Source organism: Mus caroli, chromosome X, assembly GCF_900094665.2.
Source record: "Mus caroli chromosome X, CAROLI_EIJ_v1.1, whole genome shotgun sequence".
In the NCBI taxonomy this organism is placed as follows: Eukaryota; Metazoa; Chordata; class Mammalia; order Rodentia; family Muridae; genus Mus; species Mus caroli.
In genome coordinates, this window is record NC_034589.1 from 133,676,186 (window position 1) to 133,693,344 (window position 17,159).

Consider the following 17,159-nt stretch of genomic DNA (forward strand, 5'->3'; position numbering starts at 1 on the left):
CAGACATGAACCCACCCACAAAACCTTCAACCCAAAATTTGTTCTGCCTACAAGATGTGTAGGGATGAAGATGGAGCAGAGACTGTTTTCATCATTTAACCCTTATGGTTGGCACAGAATGTAGATAATTTAAGGATTGGCTCCTAAGCAGATGACTAAACTAATTATGAACGACTATGAATGGAGTATATGTTTGAATTAACTTATATATGTGAGGCAAGTAAAAGGACTCTGACTCTTTATGAGATGATCTATAATTGATGAAGCCAGTATTGTAAGTTTTTTTTCCCCCTCTTGGAGGACCAAATCCATGGTAGAGTGTTTAAGAATAGAAACAGATGAATTAGCCTTTTGAATTCCAGGCCTTCCCTAGTCCCAAAAGCTGGGGTTATGAAATAGTAGCACTGGCCTTAAAGGGGTGAGTCTGATTTTATTTTCTCCAGGAGACACCAAGTTCTACACCATCCATCAGCCTAGATCACTTTAGCCCTAGGTGACATCATGGCTGTATTCTCTCATAATCAAATTTAGCCTAGATGGAGGTGAGATGATTTGAAGAGCAGTAATTAAAGCAGGCAGAGAAACTTACATCACACTACAGATGGTTACCATGACAAACGTCACTGCAGACTTCCTAGTCTCTTATAATAAGCTTGGATAAAACTTTCAAGAATACAGCAAACACATCCTTGCCCCCATCACTGGGAGTTCATATTTATTGAACACCTGACAAATGTTAGACTCAATGAACAACATTCCTCTAGCTAGAATAGTTTAGGGAACACTTGCCACTATATTTTGATACCAGTCACCCAGCAAGAGTAGAAAATTAACTCCTATGAATATTCTAAAGCATAATGTGAAAGCTGCCCCATATTAGATGCACGTGAACATGATTAGTGTTTTCCCCACTGAAAGTTACCTTTCTACCATGCTTTCTCGTGCATAAGGAAAAAAAAAAAGAAATGAAGTATAGGCTTGAGAAATTCACAAATGTTTCAAATAGTAATTCTTGAGATGTGCTTGTGAGGAGCAATAAATATTAGGGGGAGAGCCATGCAAATGAATGGGTGCAAAATAGCTTAGTCTGTCTTCCAGTGCCCCTTGAGTACTACTGCTCCTGAACAGAATCTATGTTTTAAAGTAAGTGGGAAGTATGTGTTATAGAACTCTGAGGAGTTTCTTGGTTATTCGGTATCTTTTCAAGTAAGAATCTTACTTTGCATAAAGGTACTCAGTGTGACTTGGGTGACCAGTAGAAACTTCATTCCCGTGAATGTTTGAATCATTGTGCTGAAAAATTATCTAAATAGCCATGAACTTAGAGTTTTGGGCAAACATGAAAATGAGTGACACGTGTTTAAGGAGCATGCAAGCATTAGGGTATATGACTAGTAGATGGCTGCCTTGGCTTACTTAGTACATCTGTTCAGGTTTCTTTTCCCTCTTTAGTAAATCTTTCAAAGCTTAAGGTTTGAGGCAGTGATCAAGCTCCATGGCATAAGAATTGGTATTCCTCATGATGTTCTCCACCAACATAACTGGCTTGGGATTTCTTCCAGCAAAGCAAGAGAGCCAGGTGCAGATCAACATGGCTGCAGCAGCTCCACCCCCAGCACAGTAATAGGCCCAGCCAAGTCTACAGGTTCCTGTGAAAACAAAGATAGAAGCATAAATGTTGGTTTATGTTCTCATATATCTTCAGGTAATAAACTGTAATCTCTGAAAGTATATTTTTAATTAAGATGTAATTTCCATCTAATATCGTTCTTTTTTTCCCAAGCCCTACTTCCTGGCCTCTTTTCCCCTACTTTCTAGTGATTGTGTGTGTGTGTGTGTGTGTGTGTGTGTGTGTGTGTGTGCGCGCGTGTGCGCGCGCGCGTATGATTTCATAACTGACCACTTGGAACTGGATAGACAATTAGGGGATTCCTCCATGGGGGAAGACTATTTCTCCCCTACTCTCAACATCCCTTAGTTACCTATAGTTCTTTGTCTAGGAATATGGCCTCATGAGATTTTTCCCTTATAAAATAGTATACCTCTGATACATTTGCTTTGGCATAAGATGGTTAACATAAGGACACAAAATAGTGATGTAAGCTGAGTTTTCTAATTCCTCCTTAGTTCTTCGCTCTCCCGTGCCTTAGCAAGACCTTATAAAAGTATATTTACAGTTAGAGTAGGAACCTAAGACTGGTGCAGTGGTGACATTGCTGCAACAGTAATTACAATGACAACAGGAGAAAGCTAATAGTGTATCAAATATTATATTAAGTTCTTTATACATACACCACATTGATCTTGACAGCAACTTCATGAACAAGATACTTTTTTCTTATAAATGATGCAGCAGACAAGGCACAGGCTGGGAATGCTCACACAGCTAGAAAGCGCTAGTGTTGGACTATAGACCATGCTTAACTATTGTTCACAAGCACTACACTTTTAACCAAAGAGCTATACTACCATTCGTGTGCTTCTCTAAGAGATCCTTGTTCTAAAACATCAGGGGATGAGACAGAAAAAAAGCCAGTTCCTTTTTTCTTATGATGTCTCCATTTTACCCTAAGCATTTAATACTTATTAGAAAGTATATATTGGCATCAAAGGTAAGTTTATAAGAGAGTAGCTTCCATTTGAATGGTAGGAAAAAAATGTCACATGCTCAAACACATTCACCTCACCTGGTACCATTTTATAAAAGTAGGTCACCTTCTTTGACAGACCAATGCTTTTAGAAAAAATCTTTAAGGAAACATTAATGGCCAGAGAAAGAGCTGTTACTTAATGAGTTATTAAAGTGTCTAACTGCTATAATGAAATGCTTGAGCACATAGGCTCTGGAAATGTTGGTAGATGCCTAATTATACAAATCTGTAGAGAGGTCCTGGGATGAGAAATAGGCAGTGATACTTCTCTACCCTACATAAAGTCTGCAGAAAGCTAGTGTGACTTAAGTTTCTATTTAAATTGACTAACTAATGTGTCATGGAATGAGTTTAAGACAGGTTCAAGTAACGATACTTTTTCACTCACTCAATTTCCCACCTCAATTGTCCTTACACTCACAACTCATTGCTCATGCTTTCTCTCCTGTAAAAAATACCAACTTCTGTCTTCTTGTTCATTGATTCTTATATTACAAAGAATACTCTTCAGGACATGCCACCTAATGGAAGCTTTCCTTGCTTCATTGCCATAGGCCCAAGTCATCCCAGCCAAGTAGAGAACCCTGAATCCACCTGAGCATCCCATATATGGCTTCTTCTGCTGGAGAAAATGTTGAGAGGTAACTTTACATTTCACATAGTTTTGATCTTCCCGTTCCTCCCTTCCCAGTAAATGATGTCTTTGATACTTTTTTGATGAGGCTTCTAGTTTTTTAATACCATAGTGAGTACAATTTCAAAATGTCAGATCTTCTCTAACCACATTTTGAAGCTGGATGCACTTGAACTTGCAGACACCAACACAAAATACTCTCATCTAAATTTTCAATGACATTGAAAATCCAAAGTAATATTCTATTGATGTTTTAAGTGTCTAACCTTAAACCCTTTTACTCTAAAGCCTATGCACATTGTGTCTCCTCTGACTAAATGTTTCCTTCATATATATATATATATATATATATATATATATATATATATTAAATTTCCCATCATACTCTGTTTGGTCAATGTGCTATAGCTTATAAGATTTCATTAATTACCTCCATGAACTTTCTCTAAGCTACCTAAGTCAAATTCCCTCACAGGAGGCTGTCATACTATCATCTTTCCTTCCTTTTGAGCTTGAATAGCCATTCCCTTATCTCCTGTCTTGACAGGTGCAAAATAGCAGTCATTCTAAGGAATAGTACTTTGTCAATATTCCTAGGCAATCATAAAACTTTTAATAAACTTCTGTGGCCCCAGCCCAAAATAATGAGGAAAACTAGATTACCAATGCTATCAAAGAGATAAAAGTGTGGATTTAAAAAAATACTTTTAAAACTGTTTTTTTTTAATTAGCTATATGGTTTGAATAACATGGCTCTTATATGCTCATGTATTTAAATGTTCAGTCTGTAGTTGGTGAAACTATTCGGGAAAGATTAAGAGGTGTGGCCTTAATGGAGGATGTGAGTGTCACTAGATGGTGGACTTTGAGGTTACAAAAGCCAGTGTCATCCCCAGTTAAGTCCCTGCCTGTGTCATACCTGTGGATCAGATGTAAGGTCTCAGCTATTGCTCTAGCACCATGCCTGCCTGCCTATAGCCATACTTCTCACTGTAATGGTCATGGACTCTAACCCTCTAGAATCATGACCCCATATATTACATGCTTTCTTTTATAGGTTACCTAATAACCAAGACATTCATATACAAGACAATCGACTTTATGATTTTTTTCAATCATCTATATCATTATACTTTGTTATTATTTGTCCACATCAACCACCACCCTTCTCAATGATCCCTGTCTTGCAAAGGCATAGTTTTGCTAGAAATGCCTCCTTAGATGAAGGAGTGTACCTATCCCCAAAGTGGCTTCAACCTGAAAAAGATGGTGGCATATGGGGAGAGTACATTGTAGTCTATTTTGAAGTCATCAGCCAATATTTCTATGTCATTCCTTATCTTATTTCTCCATAAATATGAGAGAGATGTTTTCCTCAATTCATGCACACATTCAAAGCAAATTCTTTGAAATTAGCAAAGCAAACATTCTTCGGTGATCATTAGAAAGAATGTATATGTGTGTGTGTGTATATATATATATATGTGTGTGTATGTGTGTGTGTGTGTGTGTGTGCATGTGCATATATATACATATATATATATATACATGATATTATATTATATTATATTATCCTAACCATTCCAACTGGAATATAAGGCTTAGAAATAAATATGAGGCATATGAAATGTCTCAAATGCAGAAAGGCAGAAGCAGGATTTTGGCCACATCTCTAATACTCAGTCTCATATTGTGCTTCCCTATGGTTTTCTTAGCCTTACTCTGAATCTCTCACAAAGTTACATCTTATGACTTGATCAACTCTATTGATCAGCTCTAAAGTGGAGACAGCTAAATCAATTTACAACATACTCCTGTGAACCACTCCTCTAGCTTCTCCAATTTAAATGCACTAGCATTGTAGAATAGTTAGGAGCCATCTCTGAGATGGAGCCATCCCTGAGGTGTGCTAATTGCTAAGTAACTTCATGCCCCTCAGAATTTCCATTCTGTTTCTTCACTTCCCTGTCAGGTTGTCTCCTCATTACAACAGCAGGGATATTTTTATTAGGCACATGCACTCTGGGGTCAGGAAAAGACTTGCTTCTTTAAATGAAAATAACGTATGTATAGTGTGCCCTTCAGCTCTACTTGGTAAAGATATATCAAGAAAGGACTTGGTAAACTTTTCAAAACAAAGAACTAGTTACTACTGGGTGGTCAGCCAATGTCAAGGTGCTGCTATTGCCATCCCAAGTATACTCTTGAATTTCCTCTCTCAAACAGTCTTGTTAAGCCACTGAATAGCACCGAGTCCCAGCCATCTGCTCCTGTCCAGGATGTTAAAAGGAACAGAAATAGATCTTTGTTCCCACACCCTCATCATACCACATATCCTGCTTGAGGGAACAGGGGAGATGTATATCCGATATTGCAAAAGGAAAACAAACAAAACATTTAGAACTACTGTTCCACTTTGATCATCTCTGCCAGTCAACCTACCAACTGATAAAAGCATCCTCGAGAAAGACCAATGACTTGGCCATCTTAAAAGTCTCTGAGACAAGATATCAAGGGCAGGCTGAATTTAAGCTCAGCATCATGCCTTTTCATTTCACAAGGAGAAAAAATAAGGAGATATAAATTACTGTGATCTAATGTCATTTGACTGGGCCCTAGCTCCCCTACCTCTTGGTGTGTGTGTGTGTGTGTGTAGGCTAAAAGTCAACATGATTTTGATTTCTTCAGTCACTCACCATTGAACCAGGACTTTCCCTCTAACATAGAACATAGGACAATTTCCTATGACAAAAAAAATGGTTTAGCCAAAATATCAGTGTTATCAAGACTGAAAAATCCTCACCTAGGAGAAGAGCAGATGTTTAGAATTTAAATTCTCTTCAAAATACATCTTGATACCTGAAGGATCAGCCCAACAAGATTAAATGTTCATAACTAAAGTATTAGCCCAATAAAATGGGATGATCTCAGTTCTGAAGACTTATGCTTGGCTCTTGCTTAGGAAGTAATTGCCCAAGAAGGAAAACTGAGAAACCCTCACATTAAAAAATTTCTAAATGTTTTGAGGGAAAAATAGCAATTTCCTTAAAGCTTGGAAACTGTAGAATTAGGTGAAAAAGAAACCTGTTAAATACACTGTGTCTAACCCCCTATTAAGATGGGTAAAAGTAAGTAAGTATCTCCCTAAAAATGGGATACTAGAATCAGATCAGTTCTTAGAAATCTCTTGAGAAACAGTGATATTTACTGTTCCTTGCCCTTGAATGGAATGTGCTGCCTCTGAATCTCTGTGCTTCTAGTGCCTGTGTCCTCGGAAAAATAACTGCAGCGAATTGACCTCACACCTAGTGGTTTTCTCCACATCCGTACATGAGTGTCTGCTAAGAGAAAGATTGGGTAGCAGGATAGGGGAAGAGAATAGGCTCTTAAGTGCAAATGAGCTTTATGCAAAGTTTCTGGATGAGCACTGAGCTAAGTCTGTTCCATTTTGTGTGCTTCTGCCTCACTTTTAACACCCTTTCCGAGTCACTCTATTCTAGTGTTGAATTTGCTGTGACAGAATCTCTCATAAAAGTTATTAAATCATCACTCAGCAGTGGGCCTGACATTTAAATCAAGACATGTTGCTTTTATTCCAAGTTGCAAATCAAATTGGATTGGAGTTTGACTGTTTCCTTTGATTCAGCATTAAGTCATTGCCGTCTACTGTGAAAAAAAATGTTTTTAAGTCACTGGTGCCACTTAAGCTGGGCATCTTCTGTAAAGTCCCAGTCCTATGCTCTTTTATAAGTATGATGCCTGGAAGTTGCCTAGGTGTTCTAATGAGCCAGTGGGACAAATTAGATAAAAACTAAAACAATTTACCAGCATTAAGTACACTGTAGATTGTGGCTCCTGTGGCTTACCAGTGGTTACTGTGGATTAGCAGCTGTGTGGGTATCAAACGTTAGAATCAGAACAGGACAGCACCTGAGAGAAAGTCTGCTCTTTCAAGGAGCAATATTCTGAGCATCATCTTAGAAGTAAACAACCCAAAAAAGTGCTCAAGATCTATCTCAAAGAAGGATGTTCTTAGAGGAGGAAGAAACAGTAATGATGGAGGTAGACACACAAATCAAGCATGTCTGTCTTTTGAGCTTTCTTTGTCCTCTTTAAGTAGAAAATAATATGATGCTATTTCAAGGTCCTGAAAGTCTTAAGGAATAGGTGTGGAAGCAGGGATATTGCAAGCACATACCAAGTGACATCTTACAAACTGACTAGGCCTATGAGGTATATGAAACTATCAGACAGTTAAAGGTTTGATGCCACAGACCCTTTTTGGTCCCTGTCTGCATAGAACAGGTCTCTAGTTGCAGGTGGACAAGGAGTCATCGAATAACAAACAGAAGCAACACAAGAGATTGTGTAGAATATGAGTGTAATTTGTCAAGTCAAGCATCAAACTTTTTATACAGAAGAATAACAAGAAACCAGGCAAGATACATCCACCGAGTTACAGTGACACAAAACATAAGGAATGTATACATCAAAAGATGGTGGGGACCAGGCCGTTGCTGCTGCTGCTGCTACTGTTGCTGCTGCTGTTTACCACTAAGAAGGGATCCAGGTGTAATGCTAGTCTAATCTTAAGCCCACCACCAGGAGTTCTTACTAAATGCCTGATTGATGCTGTTTCTTTGGGCCTAGTGAAGAAACCTGTCTCAGGGGGATTCCCTGACTCTTTCATGGTAAACCCACCTATTTGCTAGGCCATTGTGAATTCCCTTGTCTGGGTAAGACTGGCTATTGTCCCAAGTAAACACTCTGCAGACCAGCCCTGAGCTATTCTGCTCCATTCTTTGTAATGCCTAATTAGTTTCACCATCTCTAATAGAAGTAAATTTGAATGTTACAGAATAGATAACCTTCTTACTGAATTCCTACTGAATTCCAAGTTTGTCTGTCAACTTCAAGGATTTTCTATGATGTTGGAACACTGGCCGAGACTTACCTATGTCAGAATTCAATCTTTAAAGGCACTTATAATAAAATAATACTAAAAGAGAGCACGTGGATCCATACACCAGATATCTTGGGGATAGGGTATGAGTATACAGGTTATGAGAATGCCTGGTTCCAGGAGGTTGAGTTTCCTTGAAACTCCCTGCCTCCTGAGTGCTTCCAGGCCTCTTGGCCTGCCAAGCAGACTTCACTGGAGTGTACGTAGCAGTTTGACTTGGAATAAGTGTTACTAAGGGTCTATCTCTGAAAATAACTACTGTTGGTGGGGTGGTCTGATGCTGCTATGTATTCAAATGGTAAAACTGGTCCACAAGATCTGGCTGCCCCCAAGGAGTAAATCCTCACCTACACCAAATGATGCTATGTAAACTTTGCTTCCTTCTTTAAAGCTATCAGTTAAAATAAAGTGACTATGGCAAATTACTGCAGAGAATAGAAGAGAATAGAATAGAGTTTCAGTTAACAGGCTGAAGGTCTCAGGTAGGGACCACAAGGAGGAAGAATAATGAAAGAGAGAGTGAAGGAGGAAGAAGACACAGAGAACAGGAGGTCTCCATTCAATATGATGAACTAGGAGCCCATGCCTGAGTGAAATGCACCCCCAGGACAGACTGATGGAGAGAAGTAGTCTAGATTCAAGCAGCAAGTATTTGGGGAGCACATCTGGGAATTAACATAATAGTCTAGTGAGTAGAAAAATTGATTAGGGGTAATGCCCCTGTAATTGTACATGAGGTGATTAAATAATCCATAGGATTATGCCTCAGTTATTGGGACCTGGCTGAGTCATATTAGTAATTAGTAGAGTATATTAAAATCCATTTACAGACTCCTCTAGGAAAAGACATGATTGTGAGACAGCATCAGTCATAAGGAGGCCTGGATATTGGTGGTTATTAGAGAGGATACCAGAAAGGATAAGGTTGTATAGAAGCTAGAAGCACTAGAATAGGGCAAGAAGGCATAAAGCTGTTTGGAGAATGTGAATAATTCAGAAATACAAAGAGAAATCTGTGTTTCTGTACAAAGAAGAAATCCAGCTCAGTGTGGTGACCCACAACTTTAATCCCAATACTCATGAGTCAGAGGCAAGTGGATCTTTTTGAGTTTGAGGCCAGCCTGAACTACATAGTGAGTTCCAGGCCAGCCAAAGCTATATAGTGAGACCATGTCTCAAAATTCAAAACAACATTAAAAAAAAAAAAAAACTACGAAATCCAAATTGTAAGGGTTCTTGGCATCAGAAGATTGAGGAACAGTTTCAGGAAGAACACGGAGAACAGTTCTGACATCTATTTGTCCCATTTGCTATTAGTCAAAGGACTGGCAAATTGAAGAAAGATGGACCAAAATAGGAGAGGAAGGTATATGATGAAACTGTATGTATCTTCTTCATCTCACCTTCAGTATAAAGAGAGGAGACAGAGAATTTTGTTTGTGAGACAACTCAGGTAGTTTTAGTAGTATTCCCCATGTCAAACTGGTCTGTTAATATTTATCCTAAGAAAAGGACTCAGCATACATAGACACCTAGACTTCCGGCAAAAATTAATGGGGTAGCAAGTGAGAAGGGCTAGAAGGGGATCAAAGACTAGAAAGAGACTATAGGGGGCAAAGGAGGCAAACTTAAGAGGGTTAGAGTATCGTGACCATGGTAAATGAGGACAAAGTTGGAATAACAGAGCTCTATCCCTATTAAGGATACAATTTTTCCAAAGCCAATGGGAATGAGGAAGACAAAGGTTTACAATTTTCTAATTTGTTATAGTTTTGCCAGACAGGCCTGGCTCTTATGGCAACAGAGACAATGGGGGATTATAAAGAAGCCAGTGGTCTCAGCTGTTCCATGATGACTTTCAATTTCAGACTTCAGGGTTTCAATAGGAAGTAACATAAGGAGATTTTTCAATGGAGCAGAAGTTAAATGAGCAGAGAACTTTCTCCAGTAGGTTTGAGCAAACACAGATGAATAATCTTCAAAGAGAAAGCATAGCCGATGAATTCAAAAACAATTGCCAAACATCTTACTTCTCCTACCACAACCTCCAGGAAAAAAGACAGCCACGACTATGAAAACATCTTTCTACTCACATTCCAAGCTGGGTATGCATGTCACCAGCAGCCTAGAGAGGATGCCCAGAACCCAGTGAATATTCCAGAAGTCTGCCAAGCTACCTTGGCAGAGAAGGAAAAAACAAACAAACAAACAAACAAACAAAACAGAGAAAAGAGAATTTCAGTACTTTAGGTAAGCACATTACTACTGGTAGTACTAACTTTGATCCAATCAGATCTGCTAAGGACATTCTAGGTTGGCAAACTCATCATGAGCCAACTGAATGCTCTAAAGGGAAGGAAAGACCAGTTGATGGCACTTGCAAAGAAACCAAATCCTCATGATGACAAAAATGTCCTCCATCTGATTTTCCTCTCCCAGACACACATTTCAACTAAACAAATTGATTCCTATTGAAATCTCCCTTGGCATTCTGTACTTCTTTTTATTGGGTTTCTTGTATAGTTATCATTTTTAGCTGTCTCTGCTCATCTTTTTCTTCAGTGGGGAGAAGCATGCCTCAGACCAATTTAAACTGTGTTTCTCTGTCTTTCTCCAGACTGACCTCCTGGACCCTTAAAAATTGCCCATATCATCATGTTGCCCTTTGTACAGCTCATTAATTCTACCTAGAACAGCTTCTTAGAATAGCTTTGGACATTCTCCCTAAGGAGAGAAGGTAAAAACCAGCTAAGCAAATATTAGACTGCTTTCATTCAGCATGAGCTCTCTAAGACACTTGGCTTCTAAGCAATTGGTCCCTCTCCTCTCATATATACTCAATAGCCCTCTGCTTGCATCGACTTGAACTTTCTTAGCACTAAGCCAATAACTGAAACAGAAGTCGTTATTATTGGTCAAATACTTCCTCATGCCTGGCACTGTGGTAAGCTCTTTCAACAAGCCATTCTCTCATAGGTAAGATTATTAAAATACAAAAAAATAAATAAAAACAGGGATTAGGGTGAGGAGATGTTCTCACTAATATGGCAAGTGCTATGATGCCAAGTCACACAAGGATGAAGATGGGGATCAAATTCATTGTAAAGGGGACAAGGATGTTTTGAAGAAAAATCAGAAATTAAGCAGGCAAGGAAATGAGAAGAGGCAGTCTTATGAAACACAGTGACAGCTGCAAAATTGAGGCAATGGGGAGGAACTTGGGTTTTCTGGATAACTGACATGGCAGAATATGTGTATATCTGAGGTCCCTATAGGCCTTGTTGTGGAGTCTGGACTCCATCCTCAAAGTAATGGGGAATTATACTTGGTAAGACAGAATGGCATCAGATTTGCATTTCATAAATATCACTTTAACCTAAGATGGAGATACCAAGGGACCTGTATGTAGGATCTCTAACAATCTAAAAACAGGAGATAAAGAAGAAGAGGGAAAAGAAAGAAGAAGGGGAATAATGAGATGGAGGGAAGGGAAGCAAGAGATGACTCTAGTAACCCAGGGTAGAGTGCAAATTAAGAGAAGAAAGATAGGATTCTAGAGTTCTCCTTATGTGCCTCCACATTATCACATCTACAGGTGCTGATGTCATCCATTTGGATTAGCATCATTATCAGTTATTTGTTATATAACTGTACAGTTTATCTCTTGAAACAAACTACAATCTCTTTGAACTCTGCATTTTATACTGATTTATTCAATACTTTATAGTGAACATCCAAGATAGAATAATGAGTATTATCTCTATTTTGATAAATTCTTAAATACTAAAAAATGCTAAAGGCTCAGTCCCAGAAACTTAATCTACCCTAGAACTTAGGAGTGAGTGAACCCTCATGCAAATCATTTACTGAGACCTGTACTAACAATGCCAGCTTGAAGCATTTGCTGTTTCTATTCAGACTCCAGTGCCTAACAGATACCTGTCATGGAGGCTTATAAAAAATTGCCCTCAAATACCTCAGAAATAACAAAGTCCCCAAATTATACCATCCAATATGAGAATAGTACTTCACAACTTACAACATACCATTTCTACTTACTCTCCCAGTTAATCCTGTTTCCTGAGTTTTAGCCATTTGTCAAGTTGGAGCTATAGGCAGGAATATTATTCTACAAGAAGGACTTAACAGAGAGATGAAGCATGTCTCGAAGTTCTCCCATTTCATCAGGAGGTGTCTATAGTAGCTGGAATTATTCAACTTTGGACCTAGAGAGTCGACGTGGTATAGGGAGCAGAGCCTGACATGACAGTTACAAAGAACTGCATCTGAAAGCATGTCCTGGCCCTTCCAAACTGGATCCCCAGGAGCAAGCCATTTACCCTTATTGAGCATCTCTTCCTCATGGTAAAAAATAAATGTGACTACTCACTTTACAATACAGCTAAGGGGGTAAATACAATGGTATATTAAACAAGAAATCAGTGCAGAGCCTAGCATGATGAGTACTTTTCAGATCACCTGTCTGCTAATCCTAGTCTCTGCAAATACCTAAAAGAACTTAAGATGCAGATATCTAGGCTTCCCTACAGATCCCTCACATCCATAATTCTGGGGAAGAGTCCAGTAGATTCCTAAGTCCAGCCCAATGGGGCCCGAAGTAAGGTATATCATTTAGCCTATTAAAGAAAAAATGTGGAAAGTTATCTACATTTCTTTAAAATTTCCCTGTGCTTGTTGCCATGCTAGGGGCATTCACTTGAGAGAGATATTTTTATCTTTCTCACCATTTCTTATAATTCATTTAGACGAGGTTTAGTGACTATTGTCTGTAGGAAACCATATGACATAGCTCTAACATATAGGTCTCTCTTCCCTGTAATCCCAACCTCATCAGGGAATTTCTCCTAGGAATGTAGCTGTTGCTTGCTTTGCTCTTTTGCAACAGTTTCACTTTATTATCAAGCCTCTGGGTTAGTCTGACCTATACCAACAACAGCCATAATCATAACAGTTGCCATTCACATTTACAGGGTGTGGGCCCTGAGATGAACATATATTGTATGGTATCTCACGCCATCCTCACTGACTGAGCCTCATGGCTTGGATGCTACACTGTTAATATCTGCTCTTAAAAGTAAACTCTGGCCGGGCGTGGTGGCGCACACCTTTAATCCCAGTACTCGGGAGGCAGAGGCAGGCGGATTTCTGAGTTTGAGGTTAGCCTGGTCTACAAAGTGAGTTCCAGGACAGCCAGGGCTATACAGAGAAACCCTGTCTCAAAAACAAAACAAAACAAAAACAAAAACAAAAAACAAAACAAAACAAGTAAACTCTGAGATTCTGCTTTTAAACAAAAGCTTAAAATTCAGCACCATTTTATAGGGAAAGGACTAACACACAATAAAGGTGAAAGAGGAAGCAGAAATTGGCACTGATGCTTACAGAAGCAACTCCAGGGGAGGAAATGGAAGCAAAGAAATTGTGATTCACATTCTAGAAAGTAAAGAGCAAAAGTGCTAAACCAAATGAATTTGCCTTGCTTTACTGCCATCGTGTGGTTGTGTGGTTGATAGACAACCAGCCCCTAGAACTTTATTTCTGTTCCTGAGCCTGGGAGGCCTCAACAAGACAACAGGAAAATAAGGCCATGCAGTGGACTTGCCCTTGAGGCCTTTGGAAGAACCTTCTCTTCCTCTGGGGTTGCAGAACTGCAACCGTAACAAGCAACTAATTCAGGGTTGAACACCCTTTCTCACGTGGATTATTTCAAGAAAAAGAGAAATGTTTATAAAAGCACCTCTGTTATTTCTTCTAGTCAAAACGAAAATCACTTTATATCCCCTGAGATGTATAGAGTGTCATTACCCTAAATTTCTCACTATTTTTAATCTAGAAGCTGATCAGTGAGAAGATCTAACCAATTAGAGTTCTAATTTCTACCTCTCACAGGCAAGATTATTGTTTCAAAACTTTTTGGTGCACTTCTCTAACACAATAGCAGAACCGGTTCTGAAGATAATTGATTTCTCACATTGCCTATGGGTAAAAGGGTTTAAAGAAGTGAAGTGGATCATCTATGGCCAGACAGTAAGATAGGGATAAAGCTACTGCACAATGTAAAGGTGTGTTAGGCAGCAGACATATGCAGTTGAACAAAGTTGTTTCATGACCCATTAATTTTTTCCGGTCTCCTCCAACTTAGCTCAATTTCTCCTCTGTATGGACCCACATCTCTGTTGTTCATGTACATAACTCTGAGGTTTTCAGCAATGTCTAAGCCCTGAATTTCCCAGGACTGTCAACCTTCCAGCTAATGCTTCCCCAAAAGATAGTGGCTCTGCGCAAGGTCCTTAGCTAAATACATTTTTCTCTCAGACAGCTACCAGCAGTGATTCTCAAACTATTATTGTGTATCAGATGATTATCCTAAGTACATTGCTGTTTTACTGTATATTTTAATGTATAAAAGATGATATTTTGATGTATATGTAATAAAATAATTACTAGTTAAACAAATTAATATATTTGTCTCCTGCTACAGGTATGTGTATGCTAAAACACTTGAAAATATACTTTTTGAGAACAGGGGGGAAAAGACAGATATGAAGATAAATGATTAATGGAGAGCAAGTCATAACAGGGAGCTAAGTAGGTATATAGGACCCTTGGTTTTCTGAAAGTGGAAAAAGATTCACATCTACAGGCAGGCTTTATTACTGGAGCTAGTAACCCGGCTACTCACCCACCTAGTACAGTGCTCTGTACATGAAAACAGAGTAGCCAGGTCTCAGAGTGGGGAAGTGATGTGCCCAAGCAAGCCTAGGAAGACTGAAAGCAGAGTAAGCAGTTTACCCTTGCCAGGCTGACTTCTCCCACACTCTACTGCCCCACTGTGGATGCAAAGATGCTTGCTAAGCCAGCTGTGCTCTGGTGAGCACAGCAGACTATCCACAAAAAGGCTGTTACTTGTATGTGGGATATGTTCTTCTAGCTAAGCTGCCTTGTCTGGCCTCAGTGGGAAAGGAAGTGCCTAGCCTCACAGAGACTTAAAGTGCAAGGATGAGGGATACCCAGAGGCCCCACCTGCTCAGAAGAGTAGTGGAAGGGGATAAGGGAAGGACTGTGGGAGGGGTGACTATGAAGGGAGCAGTGAGCAGGATGTTAAGTGAATAAATAAATAAAATTTTAAAAAGAAAACTGAAAGAAACAAAAGGTAACAGGAAATTCCTGGAAACTGAACCCTGGAAGGTCAAACCCCAAGTCACCATAAAAGGCTTTGAACTGTCTAGAATGGGCGGAAATGTTAAGAGAGCAAGGGAAATGAACCACCAGAGAAAGGAACTACAAGGAACACACACATGACCTTTGGTTATCCTCTATCACCAACCTTGGTCAAGAGGGATGGGCCTTTCCTTTCTTGTCTCCATTAAAGTTTGGGTCATCTCCTCCAAAGGGACTCTGACAATAACAAGTTGTATTAATGCAGCATTGTGCTTTGTATCTAATGGTGACTTTCCTCTATCACCCCAATCCTACAAGAATCAATACTATTAACAATCCCCATTGATGATATACTGAGAAGTTAAGGAGTGTGCCCAGATTTGTACAACTAGTAAGTGGCAGGGCTCACATTTGATGACAAGTCCAGCACTGCTAACCTGTGAATTTATTCTTCATGTTATATAGGCCACAGATTATAAAGCTGTTGGCCACGGTCCTATGGGGTCATGTAACAAAATATGGGAGGGTAATGAAAACCTTAGCAAGAGCAAATGGTTTCTGAAGGCACAACGAACATAAGTTAATTCAAAATCACACTTATAATGAATCTGAGGTGTTTATGGCAGCACCTTGACCAGGCTCCATCATGCAACGTCAGTGCAGTCGTGATTCTGAATTTACAACATGGTGCATTTAGTACTGTACATTCTCTCACCTCACACCATGTGACGGCAATAAACACAACCTGGAACATGGGCTTGGATTCAGTACTGTCGTATATTATAAATTACAAGGATTTTACTATACATGCAAAGTTTGCTGATCTTGCAGAAACGGTGATTCAATAAAGGAAAACAGAATCTTTTAATATTCCCCGACTGTCATTCTTTAGTATGTAAGCATTGAAATAGTATATCTTTGGATTGGATTGTGTTAGTAAAGTTGAATTTTAAAAACTGCTACCTTTATGCACAGGGGCTGCACAAGTCCAAACAGATAGGATCCCAGCACAGAAAGGGGAACTGAACTTGAGGTCCCATTTCTACCACCAAAGCCATCTCCAACTGATAACTGCTCACAAAGGACTAAGCAGTGTTTGTCTGTGAAGCCTCTCTGGGTATACAAATCGCTCTTTAAGGTTAGACCCCAGGATGCGGGGTACATATCCAGCACAAAACAAACTCAGTGGTATTTTTGAAGACCCTTTTTCTTGTGTTTTGTTTAGGCATTTTTTTTGCCCTAACCATCTTTTGTTTATCTATTATAGTTTCCAAGTTTGATTTTTTATGAGTTTTTTTGTGTGTGCATGCGTCTACATGTGTATTGTTTCTAGAGGATTTTTTTCTGTTTGTCTGTTTTATGTTTTATTCTGGTTTGTTTGTAATTTTTATTGGTTTGTTTTTTGTTTAAAGAAAGAGAGTGAGAAGGCATGGAGTTGGATGGGCAGGGTTCTGGGGAGAACCTGGGAGGAGACACAGGAAAGGAAATCCTGGTCAGAACATACTGTAGGAAAAAAAATGTGCCTAATAAATAAATAATATAGCAACAAAGCATAAAAATGAAAACTGCTGTTTGAGTTGATGAATTAAATTTTAGAAAAAGTCAGTGAATTTTGGCTTGACTTTAACACAGCACTTGCGGTAGCTTCTGAAGTGGCCCTAACAGGTTGGTACTCCATATTTATGTGAACTTGTCCTCCCAGCACCGATAATTACAAAAGCAAAATACC

At 39.1% G+C, this 17,159-nt stretch overlaps 1 protein-coding gene across 2 annotated transcripts in view; it reads right to left on the minus strand.

Moving 5' to 3' along the window:
* Nucleotides 1–689: 689 nt before the first annotated feature.
* Lhfpl1 (LHFPL tetraspan subfamily member 1) overlaps nt 690–17,159 on the minus strand; it is a 48,247-nt gene continuing 31,777 nt past the window's right edge. Inside the window, exon 4 of one of the 2 annotated variants that reach the window (XM_021153961.1) lies at nt 690–1,649. In XM_021153961.1, coding sequence (XP_021009620.1) covers nt 1,468–1,649 — 182 coding nt within the window. In that variant the 3' untranslated portion in view covers nt 690–1,467. The remainder of the gene's footprint in view (nt 1,650–17,159) is intronic. The other variant, XM_021153962.1, reaches the window with a different exon arrangement.